General features: G+C 36.1%; 1 protein-coding gene across 1 annotated transcript; it reads right to left on the reverse strand.

Annotated features, from left to right (window-relative positions):
* Positions 1–776: 776 nt before the first annotated feature.
* Positions 777–22630, reverse strand: LOC106156227 (uncharacterized). Its single transcript, XM_013531358.2, has 32 exons — positions 22360–22630; positions 20600–20675; positions 20317–20354; positions 19852–20039; positions 19468–19569; positions 19094–19197; positions 18585–18768; positions 15391–18129; positions 14769–15134; positions 13804–13895; positions 13008–13182; positions 12676–12859; positions 12107–12410; positions 11610–11765; positions 10920–11070; positions 10462–10574; positions 9985–10125; positions 9250–9427; positions 8728–8865; positions 8098–8273; positions 7469–7714; positions 6980–7116; positions 6518–6612; positions 5836–5992; positions 5188–5311; positions 4826–4935; positions 4313–4490; positions 3832–4017; positions 3289–3469; positions 2772–2893; positions 2460–2549; positions 777–2104 (listed from the first exon to the last, which is right to left on the reverse strand). Exons 1-32 carry the CDS (start codon positions 22473–22475, stop codon positions 1961–1963), a joined length of 7491 nt encoding a protein of 2496 aa, XP_013386812.2. The 5' UTR covers positions 22476–22630; the 3' UTR covers positions 777–1960.
* Positions 22631–22866: the final 236 nt, after the last annotated feature.

Here is a 22866-nt window from a genome sequence, read left to right on the forward strand (position 1 = left end):
TCCAAATTGCTCTGTATCTTCAAAAACATACTTCTCAGAGCTATGGGTGGGGAGAAGGAGGATAACACTCCCTTTTATACGTAATTTTAAGCAGATTTATTTTGTCAAAAGGTGTATAAGAAAAATGCGATAACATACTAGTTTGGTTAAACGAGTTGTCAGTTTATGATGCGAGTTGTCAATGCCATTGTGAGTTGTTGGCAAATAATAGTATTTGTCTGTGCACACAGTGAATCATAAGTGCCAACTGACAGTTTTCAGCGTTAACTTTACTCATCGAGTTTGCCGCACTAGCCGAGTTGTCTGCAAACAATGCAAGTTGTTGGTAGTCACTGTGAGTTGTCAGCGGGAGTTGTCTGCAAACAATGCAAGTTGTCGGTGCTCACTGTGAGTTGTCAGCGGGAGTTGTATGCAAACAATGCAAGTTGTTGGTGCTCACTGTGAGTCGTCAGCGGGAGTTGTATGCAAACAATTCAAGTTATTGTTGGTTAATATTGGGAAGAAGTTCTTAAATCGGGCAATTATGGGGCAGGGATGGAACTTTTAGCAATATCAGAAGTGTTTTCTAGTCAGAGATTGTCAAGGTACGTGGAGAGGGGTGGGAGCTCTTTCGTCCTGAATAACATCTTCAAAGTTTTAAATAGAGCTATTCAGTTTAAATAATCATTTAATTTATACGTCAATGTGCACAAACCGCGATTTATCTTTACCATGTCGAACGTCCGTTTTCTCTCTCACGCACTCACTTTTGAGACAAATAAATGTAACACTGCATGTACATACAAATATTTACTGGATTTATATTATTATATACGTCCAACACAGGTATAAATACACATGTAAAATGTATAAAGAATGACAAGTATTTCACCAAGTCGGCAGATACGACGGCAAGACATCTTAAACTCTTTTTATACATCATTTCTTAAAGGCTGAATTTTGAGCATTTCGAAATATTTCCTTTAACGCAAACTTTCACCCTTTTTTAAACGCCTTCAAAGGCCTACATCCAATTGCATTTTCCATATTTCTCTCGCACCACTTCGCCGTTTTAGTTAAACTTAAACACAGTTTCCGAGTATAGAATGAGGAACATTTAATAGTAACAAATAAAGTTTTACTCTCTTTGATATAAAATTATGCCCCCTATACTTTAAATAGGTGCCTTTCTTATATTCGTTTTACTTCCTTTAAAAAGACCAATGTTGAGAAGTTGAATGCTGCATATTGGCTGACAACGCATATTTCTTGCACAAAAGACAGAGTGCATACACACCCTGATACCGAATTGGCGATGTACTGGGATTTCCATTCCAAAATTGGTATTTATTATAGTAGGGAACAATATATTTCATAAAAATCTGAGGATGAACGGATTTTTCCTGTACTTCTCACGTCTGCGTGTCGAGAATTAACTACGCTTTGGCCGTATTGGCTCAACTTCTGGCAGTAAGTGGCAGTTTTACTTATCCTTGTTTACACTGCTTCAGCCTGTGTGCAAACGACTACCTCTTACAAATAAAAACATGCAGTGTTTTCATAAAAGAAACTTATATGACCGACAACAAAACATTGAAGATCAGTGAGTAAAATAAACTGTATAAAGCCCACCAGAGACTAAAAAAGAGCCTAGTTAGACATTTCTGGTGCTTCTGAGTACATAATATACCGTAAAGTTCAGGATATGAACGCAACAAAAAGCAGTGAGCGACTATTCGACAGGGTGCATCTGTTCACAAAATTATTCGAAAAGTTACAAAAATAGAGTGCAGAGGCTACAAAATGTGTGAACAACGAGAAATCCATTGCAAGCTCCCCAGACATTTTTTTCGCCGTCACAGGTAACTTTGTGAACATTGTCACGGGTCCCAAAACTTAAGTGATAGACTCTGGCCACGTTTCCAACCTTACATAGGATGTAGATCAGTCACTGCAGTGTCACTCTCTATATTTTATCTCCTCATGGTCGCGATCCTCCAGAACTTGCAAATTTTTCATACAAGGCCTGGCGTTGTCGCGCCATCTGAACGACATTCTCCTGCAGCTGTCGCTGTCTCTGAAGCTGCTGGTATTGTTGGTACGCCTGCTGCTGCTGCTTTTCCAGCTGGAAATAAACAAGTAAATAAATGACATTTTATCACCAAGGGAGCCTGGACACCCAAGAAAACTGGCCAGCTGTGATCACAATATTTCAACAGGTTTCACCCACGTTCTAAATGAAAAATCCTACAGGTATTGCGCAGATAAGCCCAAAGATCATGTAAGGGGAATTTATTTTCATGGTTTTCCCCCCCCATTTATCTAAAAGGCTGTGAAACCTGCGAGACAAACTTTTCTGGGACTTCCTTGCATTTCCTAACCTTTCAAAACCTGCACTTCTGACAAACACACTAGATGAAATCCTTTAATCATTTTATTCAACTTTTTTAATATCCAAACAAAGCAAGCAGTCAACTTACGGTCTCCTTCTGCATTTGCTGTGTAACTTGTTGGTACCTAAGCAGACCTTGTATCTTGATCTGCAGCTCTGCCGCTGTTATCCGAGGGTTCTGAAAGTCAACAGATTTACCACAAGACTAAAATGTGAACTTGTATTACATGTAGGCCTATAGATGTATCTCTGAGAACACAATAAATTGTCAATAATTATTAATTTCATAAAATACAAGTACCTGTCCTAAGAGAGGAAAAAACTTTTGCAAAGAGATCCTATTTAAAATGTGCTTATAATTCAGGCAGTACAATGCCCCAGATTGCATCACACGACTTACACTCTCTATGATGGGTTTCACCATGACAGCTAGACTTGGCATCTGGATACACAGGCTCTGATACAAGGCCAATACTGCAGGACTGTACTGGATGGGACCCACACTACCAGAAGCACCTGGGCCTAGGGGGGAATGACAAGTAATAGTACTTATTATAGTAATACATAAATAAATGGAATAAATAAATCACGACAGCAGAGATCTCCATACACTGCTCATAAACTAGTTATAATAATATAGTTAAAATAATAATACATAAATAAATGGGATAAATAAATCATGAAATGAGAGAACTTGTTACAGCATTGGACAATTTAAAAAGCTTTTTGCCAGTTTAAATTTTTTAGAAACATCAGCCCCTAAGAAGGCTTGTTGCCATTAAGTTTTCAAATGTGTATGTTTTCCAAATTTCCTTTTCACCTCTTTCTCACATTTTTCATTCTAGGGTCACGCAAAGGTGATTTCTATCATATGAAAATGCCAAGTTTTGTCATACAAACCCATCATTTTAACTTACCATAAAATGAAGACATCTCTCTCCGTATTCCTTTCTTCTCATTTTCGTACTCTTCCCAGGCTGCTTTGCGCTCCTCCTCTGTAAGTGTCTGATCTATCTTGTTTTCCAGGAGAGAGTCGTGCTCCAGAATCTGAACGATCCAATCCTTGTGACTTGTCAGTAATTCAGCAAGGACTCGATCCTACAATATAAATTGTTAAATTTCAGATTGTCAGACAGTCTTTTTAAATTATCATTATTGCTTTCTCCATCTCAAAATTTGCATTTGGTACACACATGCATGTTAACATGTTCGTTTCCGAGGTTGAAATGCAGTTCATTGCACTACAAAAAGTTTGATCTGGCTTATTATGAATAATTGCTAGGCTTATTAAATACTTGGTATGATAAAAATATAACTGATCAATGCAAAACCATTCGGTGAATCACTAATTCCAACAGTTAAAAAAAAATAGAATTTCCATTTCTAATATCCATTTTTAAAATTGTTTTAAAACTCATTATCATCTTTTTTGTTTTGTTTTGTTTTAACTTGCCACACACCTTAGGTAAAGCTGGAGTGGGTCTCTCAACCCTGTCAGGGTCATCCAGAAGATCAGGCTTAAAATTGTACAACTCCTGGAGATCCTGTGCTGTGAAATGGCGGTCAATCTGATGCTCGTCCACAACACGCTGGGACAATGACAGTTTTGTCACTTGACGCTCGTAGATCTTTTCTTCCATTGTGCCCTGTCAGATGCAAGAACAAAACTGATTTTAACATATATCAAAATTTGTGGATAAATGATGACAAAATGACATATTTCTTAAATTGTAGCATTGAAACTTACAAAACTAAAATCACTGGATGTAAACTATACACAATTTTACAAAATTGACATGAAGGGGGTCATCCATTTTATCATCATTTTCAGAAGTCTACAAACCATACTCTGGGGGGGGGGGTCTACACCAGTAGACTAGGTGCTATTCTTTCAAGGTCTGTCTAAACTAGATTGGTGAGAACAAAATAACAGGATGTTACCTGAGCTAAGAATCTGTACACATAACACGGTTTGGTCTGGCCAAACCTGTACACTCTGAATATAGACTGGACGTCATGAGAGGGGTTCCAAGAGGCATCAAAAAGGATCACTCGGTTAGCACCAATTAAATTTATCCCCAAAGAACCAGCTCTGGTGGATATGAGGAATAAGCGAGCTCTGGAATATAAAAACCGCATTTAAGGAGAAAGTAATAAAATTATATAAATTATAATAATGATTATTATTGACAAAGTACAATGACTCCCATTCATTTTAATATTAAACTTTACTTTTATAGTCAAGCGGTGAGCCATATACATCAAGAAAAGTCAGTAATATCAACCTTCTTGAAAAGAATATATGCCCAAGAATCGTTCACAAGTCATGAAATAGAAGAAAATAAACCAGTTTAAAACAACAAATATTTCACAAACAGGAACTTTAAAATTAACATCTTAGTTAAATCTGTAATCAAACTGCGAGAGAGAGAGAGGGAGGGAGGGAGGGGGCACCTGAAGTTGTCTGGATCATTGAACTCCTCTGCCCAGTTCTGTCGTGTCTGTGCTGGTGTGGAGCCATCCATTCTGTAGTAGTCTGCACCCTGGACCCATGTGCGCTGGAACTATAGCAATAAAATTCCATGCTTAAAAAATCTGCCTCTTTTCCTAACTTAAGATATGACACTGAAAATACTACCAGTCCTCCATATTTTTCTCTGACCAGGACCTTTGTACATATTCAGATCAATCAAGGTACTTTTATCAAGAACACAATATCAATTGTACTGCAGCTGAAAAGAAACTTTTTTTAAACAAACTCATTTACTAATCTTGTAATTTATCATTATATGAATAATTAACAAAAAAAATATTACCCCATCTTCCGCCTTCTCATCCCCCTCCTTTGTTTTTTCCATTTCCTCTCGTGCCTTCTTGTCCAAATCTTCCAAAAAATCCTGTATCAAGTCCAAGGACAGAAGAGACTGGCTGAATACCAGCCTGGAATATAAGGATCATTGATTAAAATACCATTCTTGCCCTAGCAAGGAGAATAACATTCAGACCAAGTGTAAAAAAAGAATATTAGACAATAGCTAAGAAAGAAAAAAATACATACATAGTCTCAGTGCTGTGAGGAATTACAAAAAAAAAAAATAATAATAAAAATAAATAAAAATAAAAATAAATAAATATAAAAACAATAATAATAAAATTAATTAAATAATAATAATAATAATAATAATAATAATAATAATAATAATAATAATAAATCACATTCACTACATCAACTGCCCATTGCTAATGGGGTTCACGAAGCAATTGCCAAACTTTTTTGCTGTCCCTAATAGGTTAGGCTTTACAAAGTCCACTATGCTATGATCTGCAATTAAACTGGCCTAGCAAGTTTGAACCCTCCAAAATTCTATCAGTATAAAATTATAAAAGACTATTTTTAATCTTCTCATCTTACAGCACACATGGCATAAATTTAGAATTATGAGTCAATATCAAACACGTCTTACACTTTATCACCAATCTCCTCGGCCATTCTAAGAACTTCAAACAGCAACAAGAGCTTGCCACTGTTCTCTATTTTCTTTTCATCTTCCTCAGTCACAAACTCATGCCACCATTCAGACTTCATTAGAGCCTGAACTTCGGGCACAACCTCTTCGGGCTCTAAAAACAGAACCAGTGGGGGTTTAGAAGACGCAATTTTGCTTCTTTTTATTTTTACTTTACTTTCCTCTCTTATTTTTTTCTTTACAACTGAATTCAAAATTACAGGTCATACATTTTTTTCTTAGTCATTACCAGTTGTAATATCTACCCTACAATTTTGTCTTTTGTATTGTTATAAAAATGTTAACCATAAAATTCAATCTATCTTGATAAAAAAAGTCAAATTCTTAGGCTTCGTTCACATGCAATGTCTATTTTCTATTTTCTATTTTCGGTATGTCTTATGATCACGGTCTGTGCACTGAATATCCCGCCGCGTAATTACTGGCAGCGCGAGCCAGTTACTTATAGTAACTTATAGTAACTGGCTCGCGCTGCCAGTAATTACGCCGCGGGATATTCAGTGCACAGACCGTGATCATAAGACATACCGAAAATAGAAAATAGAAAATAGACATTGCATGTGAACGAAGCCTTAGCCTTTATCATTTTTGGATATAAATACCTAAAAAAAAACCCTACCTGAGCCATCCCCTCCTCTCTTCCTTGTCTTCCATTCTTTCACTACCTCATCATCACTTTGTGATTCACAGCTTTTTTTACCTTTGCCTTTCTTCCTGATAAAAAAAGAATCATTTCAGAAGCCAAACCATTTAATAATAAGCCTACAGTTTAAGCAGAGCAGATATGCTTCTAACTAACACAGGCAAAGCTTTCCATAATTAAATGTTGGTTTAAGATATTCAAACTGTCTCCATCTGACTCAGAATTAAAATCAAAAGCCTATGCCCCGTGTTCTCATTAATGTCATGGTCTGTTCCCAAGATAACTTTGATTAATATTCCTTGGAGCAATCAGGGTATAAAAGTGGATTTGTGTCACGTGGCAGTTTTAACTTTTTTATTAACCCAGTACTTCTTAAAGTGGCCTGATCAACTGTTATGGGTTAGTGCCCAACAGGAAAGAGTGCCATCATTTTCTTACTTGTTCTTTCCTTTACTGGGGCCTGGTTCCTGGTCACTGTCAGAGAGATCTATTATACTGTCAGAGCTGCCATCATCTATGAAGGAACTCATATCACTTTCATCATCAATGAATGAGTCGTTATCTTCAAGAAATGCCTGTTAGATGAAAGAATTATAAAATATGAAAAATATCTAATATATGTTAATCATGTTGGAAACAAATAAAAACATGAACCAATTTTGACAGTATATTGCCTGTCTAATAGGTACCTTTAGGAAACCTTATTTATTTATTTATTTATTTTTGTTGCTGATCAGATATCTTTTTTTTAATATTTGAAATCTCTGGTCACATTCTTTCCCTTTTGACAACAAAAATTTCAATAAAAATCAACATTCAACTTTTTAAAAGAACCATCTTTACATTTTTACTTTTTCTTCCTTATATCAAAAACTGTGTCAAATTTGCAAAATGATAATAAAACATAAAAGAAAGACAAGAACTTGCCTTATTTTCCCGTCTAATCTGATCATATCTCATTACTCTAGGGTGTGTCCATATTCTCATAAGAGCTTGATAATCAGAGAAAATCTTAGCTCCCCTTCCAACTACTGCCATTCCGTCATCGTCCACCCCTTGAACACACTGCAAGTACTTTCTATATAAAAGAACTTGAAGTTTGGACAGGCGCACCAACAGAACATACTCAAACTTAGGGGGAAGAAACTTGGTCAGGGCTGAGTAGTCTTTCCTCTGGAAATTATCAATTATAAAATGCATGTGTGAAATACAAAGTATTAATTTAGTTGAATCACTGAATTCAATTTTTCTGAAATAAAATATGAATGGAAAATATTGTTAAAGTATCATATTTTTATAACCAGCACGCTTTCATATGTCAGGCATATTTATTTTTTACCATATATATTTCCAGTGCAACACTTCTGTCTTTCTGGACTGTAGTATTCTATGCATATCTAACAATAGCTACTCATCAGCATCAACAAGTAAAGGTAATCAAAAGGGGGGGAAAAATCCATTTTCCCCAATCTATTAAAAGATAATTAATGAAAAAACTTTAGTCCAAGAAATGCCTTCATGAGACAGTAAAGACAAAACAGCCAGGTAAAACACACCTGCACACAACCTGACAGCAAATCATGAAGAATATGAGCTCTTCTCTTCATGATCTTTACATCGTGTGGTGTGGAGTCTTTACACTGCCCATTGCTGATGGGGTTCACAAACCGATTGCCAAACTCTTTGGCTGTTCCTAATAAGTTAGGCTTTACAAAGTCCACCATGCAATGATCTGAAATAAAAGTTTTACTCTATGATTCTATCAGTCTCAGTATCAAATTATATTTATAATAAAATAACAGAGATATACTGTTTCATGTATATATATAAAGTAAAGTAAAAGTTAAACTTAGGGATACACCACTGATAATCCTTATTCTTGTGATGCTCATATAATAAATGAAATAGTCTGTTAAGAATCATTTTCCATCAAGTTTATCATGCCTTGATCTGCAACTAAATTACTATAAAATCATGATACTTCCTTTACATTTATCACACTATTAAGAATTGCCAGATATAATGCAGCAGTTGTTTTCAATTTTCTTCAGCAATATATTTTCTCAAAAGTTGTCAAACACCCCCCCCCCCCCCCAAAAAAAAAAAAAAAAAAATTGAATTTACACATATTCATGCTCACACTGATCCCCAATAATTCACATCTCTACCCAGTTTTTAATACTCACACTCCTTCAGGTTATTCTGCAGTGGTGTTCCTGTCAGCACCACTCTCCTCTTAGACTTTATTTGAGACACAGCCTTGGATATTGCTGATGTGGAATTCTTCAGCACATGGCCCTCGTCACATACCACTATGTCTGGACCTACAGTAATACATTTTTTTTAAACATCTTTTTTCTCATGAAGGTTAAATATTGATTGCAGTATAATTGAAGGTGGCAATTCGCAAAGGCATTACATGTTACAGTAATACATCAAGGCAACTAGAACAGCATTCAGAGAGGGCAGAACTCTGTCCAGGCAGATAGTTCTTATCAATAATAATAAATCAATCAATTACTGGATTACCATCAAAATCTACCTGCACTGAAGGTATCTACTTGGATTAAAAGCGTCTACCTGAATGAAAAATGCTGAATTCACAAGAACTAATGTTCACTCCCTCAATTAAAAGCTTTAGGATGCTAATCTCTCCCCAATGTATTTACCTGGATTAAAAACAACTAATTTGGATTATAGGCTCTAACCTGGATCAAGCAGGGTTTCAGCAAATATCCTCTTCTGTCTCTTGTTTCTGACTCTGACACTCTGACTAAGGTTGCGGAACATCTCATATCCCATGATCATGACCCCGCCCCCTTCATGCCAGTCTTGTAAACAGTCGGCTCTGTTGTGGTTATTCTTCACACTGGACAGCTCATAAACCTAGTGAAAATAGATTTGGTGGGGACACACTAGCAACACACTTGGTGGGAAACTTGCACTAATATTATGTAATACCAGATTACAGCACGGGGCAATTATTTTTGCCATATAATACAAGCAAACTAAACAAAGCATTGACAAAAAATCCAGAAACTTTCCATATCTGTCACACAAAAAGGTGGTTAATCCCTTTAATTGCCTTAGAGGAACATTAGCATCCCAGAAAATAAATTTTAACTTAGTCTAATACATATATCAATGCTATAAAAAAGTTTTTTGTGGACTCTACATTAGATGATAGAAAACTTATTCTTGACTTAAATCTCTAAAAAATAAGTGTATGACACCTGTTGTTTAGTTTCTAAGACATAATGTAACTCTTTTTTTTTATGAATTTTACTATAGTAATGAGCAAAGTCTAGCATATGTCTTCAGTGGGGTTTGTAACACTACTTACAGATTAAGTTAAAATAAATCAGCTATCGATTATACATTTGGTCTTTTCGTTGCACATATGCATTTTTAAAAATAACTCAAGAGTATTTTATAGTCCTTACATCCAGCCTGTCCTCCTCTTCCAGCCACTTGGTCCACTCATTCTGCCAGTTCAGCACAGTGTTCAGTGGACAGATAACCAGACATCTCCGGAATGGCAGGTGCTTATGATGGGTTAATACTGTGTGGGCAAATGTGATAACCTACATGGAGAAAGTGGACATGTTTGGTATTAGGATTCCCCTTGATGTATAAAGTAAAGCAGTTTGAGAACAAAACAAAGCTGCAGATATACAGACAAAATTGTTCTTAACTAAGATAACAACAAAATAAATAATAAAAATGTTCATAGATTAAAAAAAAAAAACATGCTACAGACATAAACAGACCAATGACTAAAATGTACGATTTCATGTAGAGGTATCAGGACCAAAATGAGAAAATACTACAGATATCTTCATTTAACCTTTTCAGAGACTGTGCCGAGAGTTGAATACCTATAAGCAAAATCTATTCCAAATATGAGTGTTTAGACTTACAGACAATGTCTTCCCTAATCCCATACAATGAGCCAGAATGCAGCCAGATCCTTCAGGATCCTTCTTATACCGGTCCAAACTCTCGATAAGACAATCCCACATAAACTGGACAGCTGCACACAGTTAAAAAAACAAAGCTGTTCATGAAATGCTTGCACTTTGTAAATAACAAGTCTAGTTTGCGAGACATTCACTTCAGACATTAAAATATAGCATAGTTCAAGATATTCGATTAAAATTTACATTTATGCCAGAAAAAAAAGTGGATAAGATTTTTAATATTTGTGCCTCTCTGTAAGCAATGTCAGTAGATCAAATTTATTTATGTTTTTGAACATGTTTCAAATTATTAACAAGCACAGCTGCTTAATTCTACGTCCTTAATTATTGGGGGGGGGGGGGGGGGGGGGTCACACAGTTAAAATCTCGGCATCTAAATACAGTATCTTTAAGCTTACCTTCAATCTGATGAGGTTTCAGATTTTTCACAAGGGATTTGTTAACTTGAATCAGAGGTTTATCCGAGTCTTTCTTCATTTCTAGCACCAATTGTGTGGCTACAGGACACTTGTTAGGGGAACCGCCATCCTCCATTAAAACAACATTAAACTGAGAAACAAAGACAAAACTGAAGATCAAAACTCTGAAACTTATGTCATGAACATTTACTATCATCATGGTTCCATGAATTGAAGACTAAGACACAACTTTTCCTTTGTTTCTAAATATCTCTTTGATGCTGCTTCAAACAGCACAACTCTTATTCATTTAGACGTCCCCATTTAGAAGAAGTCCAGTAAGACACGTTTTAGCTGATTAGTTAATATATCATTTATTATATAAATATATAATTAAAATGGGGTAGATGTTTTGCATCAAATATTTAGAACTATAGGTGTCAAGTAAAAAGAATATTCAATACTTTCAACATTTAATCTGCATTCAAACACTCAAATTCAAGATTATCCTAAGAGGCTCATAACAGCAAATAATCTCATTCAGGACAGGCTTTAAAATATTCCAGACCAGTATTCAACTCGTATCATTTCATGCAAATAAATCTACAGCCAATACCTTTCAGTATGAAAGATGATTTTATTATGGACATTAAAGACAAACCTGACATTTTTATCATAAAGAGATCTTACTTGTTGCTGTCTATCTGCAATTCTTTTCCGCCTTTCTTCTTCTAGTTTGGCTGCCGTTTTGGTTTCTTCCTGTAGTTTGTCTTCCTTTAAAATTTTTCTGATCTTCTTTCTCTTTCTTCCAGGTGTATTTTCATCATCATTTTCATCTCCACTTCCCTGAAAAAACAGATAAGAACATTAATAAATGATTTGCATCAAGTGCTCCAACAGCAACCCCTATACTAAAAGAGTTAAATAATCTTCTAAATACAGTAAAGCTATATACATAACTATATCTTTTGTATTAGATTCTACAATTAAATAGTAATAGTAATAACAACAACTAGGTTCTTGATACTGAAACATTTAAACAAATAATTAAAATATATGATACTCATGTTTGTACTGACATTTCAACTGTTATATCATCAAAGATTGCCACTGCCATCATAATGAATGAAAATTTTGGATCACTTGAATTGGAATTCTTGGTGTATTAATTATAAAAATACCCTTACTGCTTCTTCATCACTGTTCTTGTTGCTTTCATTAGAAGAGTCAGATGCCAGTTTGATACGTTTCCTCTTTTTATTTCCCTTCTTGGTGTAGGATCTTTCGTTGCCTTTCTTCCCTTTTTTAGTTTTTAAATCTTCATCAGATTCATCTGAGGAAAAAAGGCTTTCGCTGTCTTTCTCTTTTTTGTTCTTTTTATCCCTTCTACTCTTTTTCTTAGATTCAAAATCAGAATCTTCAGACAATATTTCAATGGACGAGAAGTTTGTGCTGCTAGCATCACTTTCATCGCTGTCTGTTTTCCTCTTCCTAAAGGTAATGTCATCATTTTATTTAATATTATTATACAAACGTTTTGATAATTTGTTATAGCAGCTTATTTAATTCACAGAAAGTCAATTTAAACTTTGTATGGAATTCCTTGAATGCTTCAGCTTTACTATTATTTCTTTTAAAATGTTATCTACAGTTTCTATGATTATACTTGAAATGTCAAAAACAGTAAGAAATTCACTGTGTCATCAAAAATTTAGTCACTGAAAGCTTTAACTAACACATTTATTTCTGCATGTACCTCTTTTTGCTCCTCTTAATCTTTTTCTTCTTCTCTTTTGTACTGACAGGAGCATCAGAATCACTTTCGCTTAATTTTACCCTTAGAAGCTTCAGATTTTTCTTCGACTTTTTGGGGGTTACAAAGTCACTGTCACTACTTTCACTGAGTGCACCATTTTCTTTAGATTTTTTCTTTTTGGTTGCTAGAAAAAATATAATCGTATTGGTGAAAGTTAATTTTGCTCTTTTTAAACCTGACATTTCTTTGATACCAACAACTAGTAGAAATGACCCCCGCAAAAAATAAGAAAATAATAATAAAAAATCCATGCCAACAAATTACAAACAGACCTAAGTTTTCAGAATTATCATCTGAGCTGTTGTCAGAGACATCGTCCTCCTCCTCTTCTTCATCACTCATCTCCCTCAGCATCGCCTGCTTAGCACGAATATTTTCATCTTCTTCCTCGTTCTTCAATTTGATTGCTTTAAGCTTCTTCTCATCATTACTGAGCAAATTGACCTCCTAAAAGAGAGACCATTCATAAATTGTGACAACAACACTATCTCTTTTTCTCAAGACTGACCTGTCCTTTAGTACAAAGGTATATACAGTTATATATCACCGTGGTTGCTCAAATAGTTCAAACTGTGTGCAGGGGCGGATTTAGGCCGTCTTCTGGGTCTTCCGGAAGACGGTCAGATTTTCAAGTTTACATTGACAGGTATCTATTTTTTCTGTCGGAAGACGGTCAAAAATGGAGGATGGATCAACAAAGATAATTTGGAAGACTCTCAGAAAATATCTCTGGATCTGCCCCTGGTGTGATTAATCAGTACAAAAAAATATTTTCTAAAATTCTTTTCTTGGCCCTTGGCCCAACATTTAACTCATGCAACCAAATTTATTTTGTTTTGACAGTATCTGATCACTGGCAATCAATAAGTTATCAAGCCAAGGGACAGATTCTGAATGACTCGGCTCTTTGCAATTGTCAGTTGTTACGCTTTCAATGGCTCTTACGAATGAGGAAGAAACAATTAAACCCAAGACCTCATATGGAAGTGAAATAATAAATTCTTATCTTATATATAGTTAAAGAAGCAGCTATAATGGAAATGTTATGACATATGATACTAAAATTACCTCTTCCTCCTCTTCCTCAATATCAGTGCCAGACTCTGAATCATCGGAATCAGAGCTGCTGTCGCTGCGCTTCTTCTTGGGAGTGGTCTTCTCTGCAAGATAAGAATTAAATATCTTACAATCAAGGTGTACAAAAATATGCACTAAAAACTATTAAATGAAGAAAATAGTTATCTAAACCAATATTTCTTGAAAAATATTCAATGCAAAAACTTGAAGCTCTTGGTACCAAATGAAATCTAATAAATATATGAAGAGTTTTTATAGCAACAGAGTACAGAGCATTGAGACCATTTTACATAGTTATCTAAGATCTTGGAGTCCAGTTACCCTTAAAAAGGTCACAATTAATTTTTTTCACCAATTGACCTATAATTTTCATAGAGAAACCAATAAAGCAAACAGAGTAGAGGTTATATGTTTTGCAATCTTGGACTGCAAACACTGACTGCAGAATTATGGCTGCAGATCATTTGAATTGTAGAGGCTTCAATAACTTCATGAGACATGAAAAATCTATGAAACTACATTCTATATTTCCGGTCATTAATAAGAAGTCCTTGTGACTTCCAGGGGTAACAAGTGATAGGGTGACATCTTTGGTCACATCTAATATCAACCCTTTTCCTCAAAAGATTTTGAATTATCTTTAACTTTCCATAAATCCATTTGAGAATTGTAATTTAAGTCTCCATGAAATCCAGATATTTGATGAATCCACTGGCAGCAAATATTAGGGGTTCAACAGGCAACCAACAAACATTCCTATACACGTACAATACTTCACAGTTCTTTGCAAATGCACACAGCAATTGCTCTATACAATGCACACACACGTGCTAGACACACGCACACCGTGGAGAATGCCACCTGTACATAAACACAAGCAAGCAAAAAAGGACATCATGTTGCTTTGTGAACTCTGTGAAGCTGCAAGTTGAAACAGGCAAAGCAGGGATCCTTACCCCGATTTTTTCTAGTCTTGTTTTCCCTTTTCTCTTCATCACTAGGTCTCCTTTCCACAGCTTCATCTTCCCTCTTTGTTCTCTTTTTCTTCCGCAAGGGAATATTGGCAAGCTTATCAATTTCCTTTTCCAGATCAGAATCATAATTCGACGAGTCAGACACATGGTGTTCGACCTCCCTGGCTTTTGTCTTTTGCCGTGTTTCTGAGATTGGTTTCTTGTGTTTCTTAGATTGCTCATGGCCTCCATCTTCTCTTGATACAAGGACCTTGACTGGTTTCAGGATCTTTGGATCTTCCAAGCCATATTTTAGACGCAACCTGGCACTCAGTGAGCGGTCACCAGTAGGTTTACTGGGCTTTTTACCTGGAAAAAAAATCAAACTTAATGAATTTTTCCATCTGAGAAAATTCTCTCCAAGAACAGCACTTTTGTTATGTTGGTAATCAATAAAATTGGTGAAAATTTTCCTTTTGCTTCACAATGAAAAATTAACAGGAATCCAACTGGATATAAACTCGAATATTTTCTCAATATTCATAGCATCATAGAGCCCAGAGTTCATTCTTTTTTATTTTTAAAATGGTGTTGAAATATCATCTGCACCTGCAATACTATTTACCTTCTGGTGCAGCCATCTTTTTCTTCTTTTTCCTCTTCTTTGCTGTGTCAGAATCAGAATTACTGATCCCCAAAGAATCATCAGACGACTCATCACTTTCACTCCCCAATTCCTCTTTCATCCACTTTTCTAACTGCTGTTTAGCCTGGATATTTTCTTCGCTGCTATCAACATCATCTTTCCTCGATTTTCCTTTCTTTCCTCGTTTTACATCATCACTTTCTTCTGCGTTATATGTTTCTGCGTTCACTTCATCACCAGAATTCTCATCTATTTCATTGTTATCACTATCCGATATCAAGCCATTCGTCATTTTAGGAGAACATTTAGAATGCTGGTAAAGTACAGTTTTCTTTTTCCTTTTTCCAATATCTGGATCAGATCTTTCATCACTTTTTGATGTCCCTGAGGTTTGCTGTGACAATTCTGTGTCCTTCTCAATACTGCATTTCTTTTCCTTTTCACGTAATTCATCTTTCTCTCCTGTCATTTTTGTTTTTTTCTGTATCGTTTCTTCTTCATCAGATGAACCATCTGACATTGTACCAGATTCTTTGGCAAGAAGCTTTTTTCTTGATTTCCTCATAGAAACAAAACCTGATATCTGGCCATCTTCCCCATCAGATGACCCACCAGAATCTGTGCCATTTTCTTTGGCAATCATCTTCTTTCTTGTTCTTCTTCTGGATTCAGAGCCTGATATCTGGCCTCCTTCCTCATCAGATGACCCATTTGAATTTGTGCCTGTTTCTCTGACAATAAGCTTTCTTCTCCTAGATTCAGGACCTGATACATGGCCGTCTTCTTCCTCCTCTTTGTTTGATCTTGTTATCTTTGACTTCTCACGTTTAGATAGCCTGTCAGAGAACTCCTTTTCCATCTTAGATGTCCTTTTTTTAAAACTCTCTGTTTCACAAGTAGAACCTATGTTCTTAGTCTTTTTAGCACCATTAGATTCACAACTGTCAGTTTCCTTTTTCTCAGCATCAGAGTCTTCTTTTTCATGCCTTGGATCCACTTTCTTAGCAGATTCCAATTCTTCTACAGTATCACTGGACATTATTTTCTCTTCATCACCTAATTTTTCTTTTCTGTTTTCTTCATCACTGCACTCAAGTCTGTCCTCTTTTCCTGAACTAAAACCCATTTCTTCCAACTCTAATTCTTCTAGATTTTCATTCTCATTATCTAAACTCATGGTTTGCTCCTCTTGTGTTCCACTATCACATGAATTTAATTCATCCAGCTCTTTCAAAAAATTGTCCAGGGCTGTTTTAGGTTTCTCAATCTCTCTCTTATCTTGATTTTCATCATCATCCACCATCTTCATGCCCGAGTCCCCATCCTCAGTTTGATCAGGTGTTATTTCATCTTTTCCACTTGACTTCGTGCCTTGACCCTCTTCAGAATCAGCTTTGGCATTTCTTTCACCCATATCTGTCTTTTTTGCAATTTCGGCTTGGGCTATATCCATGCTTGTTTCATCAATACCTTGCAATTCTTCTCTCAGTTCATTATCAATATCACTGTGACTGTTGTCATTACCATCTGCACTCTCAGTATTCTTGCGATGCTTGTCACTGTCTTGTCCTTCATCATCAACATTTGGTTTGTCAGGTTCCGTATCTTTGTTCTCTCTGCCCCCCTTATCTCCTCCTTTCCCCCCGGAATCACTTGACACCTTATTGCCTCCCTTCAGCCTGATGCGGAACCATCCTGACCCAGGAGTCCTGGACTGTTTACCAGCTTGACCCTTGGGTCCTTGGTCATCATCATCATCATCATCATCGCTGTCCCCATGCCGTCTCTTCTTTGACCCCTGGTCATTAGCATCACAATGACCATTGGTCTGACTCTTGGACTCCGTGTCCTCATCCTCCTGAACCGACTGTCCGGAACCTGCGTTCACATGAATGGTACCCATGTCTGGATTGAGACTGACTAAAATGGGGGCTTCCACTGTGGTGGCAAGGGGCGGTGTGGGGTCTTCGTCTGGCACAACAGGGGCAGGGATGGGGGTTCGTGGAGCAGGAGAAGAAACCTCTTCAATGATCTGTATATCATCATCAGAGCCCTCATCCTCCTTGCTGGGTGCTGTTTTAGTGTGAGAGGAAGTCTGGGTGGGAAGTACAGCCGCTTTGTGGATGACAGCCATCCTCTGTGACAGCTGAGCATGCCTGGCCATGGCCTGAATACTGCCCAGTTTGGCCTGGTAGGTGACCACAGCCCGCCTCAGTTTCTTGGCAACTTCAATTCTTGTCACCATGTTTTTAACAGTGACCTTTTTATTGACAAACCCCTTCTCTGACACTCTGACCTGCTCCTTCATTTCCCTCAGGAATTTGGTCATAGAATGTGTGGCAGCTAATTGCTTGTCTAGAACTGTGTCGATATATTGAGCCTCCAGGTACAGCTGTGCCTGAAAGTTAGCTGGAGGGTCAGCATCAGTGACAGCTGTAGAAGAATGAATTTGAACTGGTAACACTTTATTGCCACAAGAAGCTGTGGGTTCCTTACTCTTGTTTGCGGTATTCCTTTGAGACTTTTTCGCCAATGTTGTCGACTCCGGGTCCTTCTGTTTATCAGTTTTCTTAGCCAATTTTGACTTCAGGGTCTCTTGCTTCCGCTGGTCAGCTCTGTGTTCCTTTTCCACTGCCGCCAGGACGTTAGTGCACTGAGCCACCAGGTCAGTGAGGGGGAGAGGATTGCACACATAACAACGCCATTTCTCGTTGTCACCTAGGAGAGGAAAACATACAGTTTTAAGCAATTTAAAGCTAATTAATCTATTTACAACAAGAGATCTACTAAACAGCATGACAAAAATACAATGGCAGGGGCGGATTGAGGCCATTTTTTTTGGTCTACCAAAAGATGGTCAGATTTATAAGTTTACATCACCGGATAGCTATTTTTTTCTTCCGGAAGACGGTCACAAATGGAGGGTGGATCAACAAAGACGATTTGGAAGACTGTAAGAAATAATATCTCTGGATCTGTTCCTGAATGACACATCTTTAAAAAACTATAATCAATAACTAATTTTATTGTGAAAAAAATATAGCAATTTTAACTTCATGAAGTATAATTGAAATAGCTGAATAAAAAAAAGGTTACAACAGCCATACAAATTTCAAAATATCATTTCATTTCCACCTCCAAAAAATTTCATTATATCCCATGCTGTCACGTACCAAGACCTTCCACAGCGGAGTATTCGGACCGCCCCAAGTTTCTCTTGATACAGTTACGACAGAAAGCATTGGTGCAGTAGTCACAACACTGCAGTCTTCCACCCTCGGCACACCAACGACATTGCTCATCAAAACCATCCTCGTCCTTATCAAACTCCCCACTGCTGTAGTACTTGTAGCATTTCTAAATTGGAAATCATCAATGCATTACTAGTGATCCCATTATCTCAATGTCTGTTCTTCCATATATGATTGTATTGCTCAATTGAAATTCGACACGAGAAAAATAAAAAAGAATAGTCCTCCTCAACAAATCTTTCTCAATTTTGTGCTCTTTAAATTGCTTAAAAACCTTAAGTGCAATCTATTAAGTTACCAAAGAAAAACTTAAATGCAATGCCTGAGAACAGACTACAAAATTTTAATATCATATCATCCACTGCCTAATGGATCATATGAAAACTAAATTTCAGAAATTTATCAGGCCAATGTGCCACTGCCACACTTACCTTACAGATGAGTACTCGGAGTATAGGGTGCCGCAGGACTTTTCCTCTGATCTTGTGATTTACTTGCTTACCACATGCTGTGCAGTTTACAATGGCATTTGGATCTAAAGAAAAAGGGCAATTCTGGCATAAATTTCTGAGGAAAAATAGATTGCTTATTCATTTGATCAGCCTTAATTTTCTTTCAACAAAACCTATTATTCATTACAGATCATTTAATCAATTACAAAAAAAAACAACAACTAAATTTTAAAATCATAAAACACAATTCATCAATGGCATTTCAGCACTACATCTCTTTAACTTCTGGCAATCCAAGTGAATGAAGCAATATGTACACATCACATCATGACTGAATCACAAAATCAGTCTACCTTCAACATTCATCATTTTTCGTGACCTGGTTTTTACTTCTGGACCCTTGAATGGTGAAGACTTCAAATCTTCCACAGCAACTGGCTGAACCATCACTGTGCCTACAATAAATACTTTCATTCTCTACTTTTTTCTAAGCTACATATTCTTATCTACACAAAAAAAAAAAAAAAAATATGAAACACAAGACTTCCCTTTGAAATGTTATACAATCTGGTAAAATATACATGAAAATTCCCAAAAATGTGCTGCCATTTCACCTTCTCTGAAACTCTTAATTTTCTATCACTTCTGTTCAACACTAAGTAGATCCATTCAAAATTCAGTAATAGATCTTACCTCATTTGCAGATTTCATTACTGTCTAGGATGCCCCAAGCTCACCTTCAGGTAGTATAGGATTTCCCTGGTCATCTAGTTGAATATCTTCTCTAACTTTGTTCTCAGCGTCTCCTCCACAGTCAAGATCTATAGGGGTAACAACAGGCAGCAACGGGGCTATGTTGCCGGAGGTTTCCTCCTCCCCCTCCTCTTCCTCCGATTCCACATACTTCCTGGTTACTTTGGGCTTCCTGGAACAAATACAGAATACTTGTAAGTCAAAGTGTATATTTAATTTATACATCTGGCATGCAAGTTTTGAAAAGAATAGAATTCCAAAAGAATTTAAGAAAAATGAATAACTTTTATAATAAACAAAAACAAAACACTAGTCACTTTATGTTATTTTCTTTTTTTTTTTTTGGCTATGGTTTTTCGGCATACAATTAATAAATTTGCAGTGAAAAATCAAACACTCAGCATTACAAAATAGCAAGTTTATTTATCTTGAGGGTTTATATTGGATACCTTCTGGAAGACCCACTACTGCTGGCCTTTACTTGTTCCTAGAAAAAAAAAATGAAAATGAAAAAAATAAAAACATTACTACAAATCCCAATTTGGACCCCTCTACCACAGCTTTATCCAAATTTTAAAACAAACATACGCTAAGATTAGGATAAAAAAATGTAATAAATTTCACTGTTTATTGCCACATGTATCCTTTATGTCTACAGATTAACTTTTTTTATTTGGCTTAAATTATTCATTTTTTTTAATAGGGAAGATGTTTCTGCAAAAGCTTACTTACCAATTCCACTGGGGAAGCTGGGATAGAAGTCTCTCCCTGAACCTGAAGTTTTTTAACCAAGACATCAAGCTTGGACCTGAAAGACGACGAATAAAATCAAGAATGTACAACCAAGATTGACCTCTGGAAAATGCACCCTAATGTTTATTTATTCTCAGATGTAGGATTCATTATTCATACTTGTAAACTTCTGAAGGTTTAATCATTCCACAGAAGCGTGATTTAATATAGTTTCAATCATAAACTGGTATAAATTCAACAATTCAAAATGGCATCAGTGCAATGACTGATGGTCACGATTTGGTTGCCTGAGCCAGATATGGGAAAGTGCCAGTCCAACCGGCAGATTATCTATGTATTGCATATATGCTAAAAAAATATTAAAATAAAAAATTTACAAAAAAATAAATAATAAAAAAAAAAAACAGCATAACTTTTGGAAAAATGGTCCAATCAAACTAATCTTTAATTCAACCTGTATTCTATTTAAATTGATCACTCCCATAAGTTTTAAGACAATTAGCCTATTGGTTTTCCTTAAATGTGTTATCTGTATTGCAAATATATTGAAAATGGCTGGAAAAAAAACAAACTGAAAACGCCAGGGGAAAAAAAAACAGCCCAACTTTTGGAAAAATGGTCCTTTCAAGCTGATTTTTGAACATGAACTGCATTTTATGAATATTTATCAGTTTTGAAAATTTGAAGACAATAGGGTGAAAGTTTTTCACTTATCATGTTATCTCTGAAAGTGTACACCAATGGCTACAACAGACCCAGGTGACAGTAAAATTACACGCTTACATAAAGCTTGGACTAAGGACTTTCCAATTTTCAATGATTAAAGGCAAGTATCAGAATAGGAGGATGGAGTGTTGGTGAATCGGAGAAAAATATTTTTTTACCCCTGGGAAATCTAACTCTAGTCAACTTTTGGACAATTATTCATAATAAAACAAAAATTTTAAAAACACTTATTCAAAACTAAGCACAAATTAAAAACAACCTGCTTTAGACTGAACTAAAATACTTGATTAATGACTCAGACATGGGGAAACTGCTCAAGGACCTGCATGATTTCTGACATTGCAGGTTCTCTGGACTGGCAAGGATTTTGTGAAAAGACATTATAATACAATAATAAATCACATGTAAACATAGGCTTACGGAAATAAAAATACTTAGTTTGAGCTAGTACAGAATTAATAGGAGGACCTGCAGATTTCTTGTATTGCTGAACCTATGGACCTTCAGTATTTTCACAGTTTTCTCCAAAGTAAAAAAAAAAAAAAAAAAAAAAAAAAAAACAGTAGGAAAAATTATAAAGGAAATATTTATTTATTCATTCATTTGTACAAAGTATTTTTCCCAGGGGGAGGGGAGGGGAGAGAGTCTGACGGATGCATTCTAAGCATTTAATTCATAACATGATCCCATGCAATATTGTGGGGACTAGTACACCCTGCAAAATCTTAACCACTTTCAAATAAACAAACACAACGTAAAGGTCAGAGCCCTCTGACAATGCCCTTTGTGTTGACCGTCAATGTCAGCTAATAACATTACATATGCAGCGATGCAAAGCAGACAAAGCCGTCAATGCAGCAAATGCGGGGAAATTCGTTAAGTTAAATTAAAGATTGACAGCCTTGTAATGACGTTCATTTCGTTTTAAAAAAGAAATATAATAATAAGAAACCAACAACAGTCGAGACTTTGAGTGGGGAAGGCTAGTTTACTTCATTATTTTCACATCCTACCTCTTAGCTTTCGCGGGAACATAATCACTTCCTCCAGATGGCGCTCCAGCTATCGCGGATATTTCGGTTCCATTGCTGTCAAAGCTCGGTGAATCACCGGCTGCTTCGACACTCATTGTCCGTTTTGCAATGCTCTTTATCTCATCAAAAGCGGTTAACTTCTGCTACCACCTCCTTTGCCGCTTATTAAGTCAAATTATTGTTGGAATATACGACAGCGCCTGAAAATGGCTGCCGATTCTGAGAGCAATGACGCACTTAATCACGTGACAGTAATTATAATAATTTATGCATGACGTCACATATCACGTGACATCATTTGCATATCTTATGCAAATCAGGTAGTTTAATTTATTAAAAAAATTAAAGATTTCATAAGTCAAAATGAGGGTTTTATCTAGTGAAAAAACACGTTTAATCAACTTCCGGTGAAAAAAAGCAGACGAATTTACTAATTTGTTACCCTTTCTTCCATTTATCTAAGCACTTCAGTTGTCCAACTAAGTA

Source organism: Lingula anatina, chromosome 3 (genome assembly GCF_051362555.1).
Source record: "Lingula anatina isolate TDL-2025a chromosome 3, LinAna3.0, whole genome shotgun sequence".
Classification (NCBI taxonomy): domain Eukaryota; kingdom Metazoa; phylum Brachiopoda; class Lingulata; order Lingulida; family Lingulidae; genus Lingula; species Lingula anatina.

Excerpts from the sequence above, each read along its gene's own strand:
- LOC106156227 (XM_013531358.2), bottom strand. The coding sequence starts at position 22,475 with ATGAGTGTCGAAGCAGCCGGTGATTCACCGAGCTTTGACAGCAATGGA. Across the intron at positions 12,411-12,675 it reads ATTAAGAGGAGCAAAAAGAG|GAAGAGGAAAACAGACAGCG; the intron begins GTACATGCAGAA and ends CATTACCTTTAG. Across the intron at positions 9,428-9,984 it reads AAGAGGAGGACAGGCTGGAT|GTTTATGAGCTGTCCAGTGT; the intron begins GTAAGGACTATA and ends TATTTTCACTAG.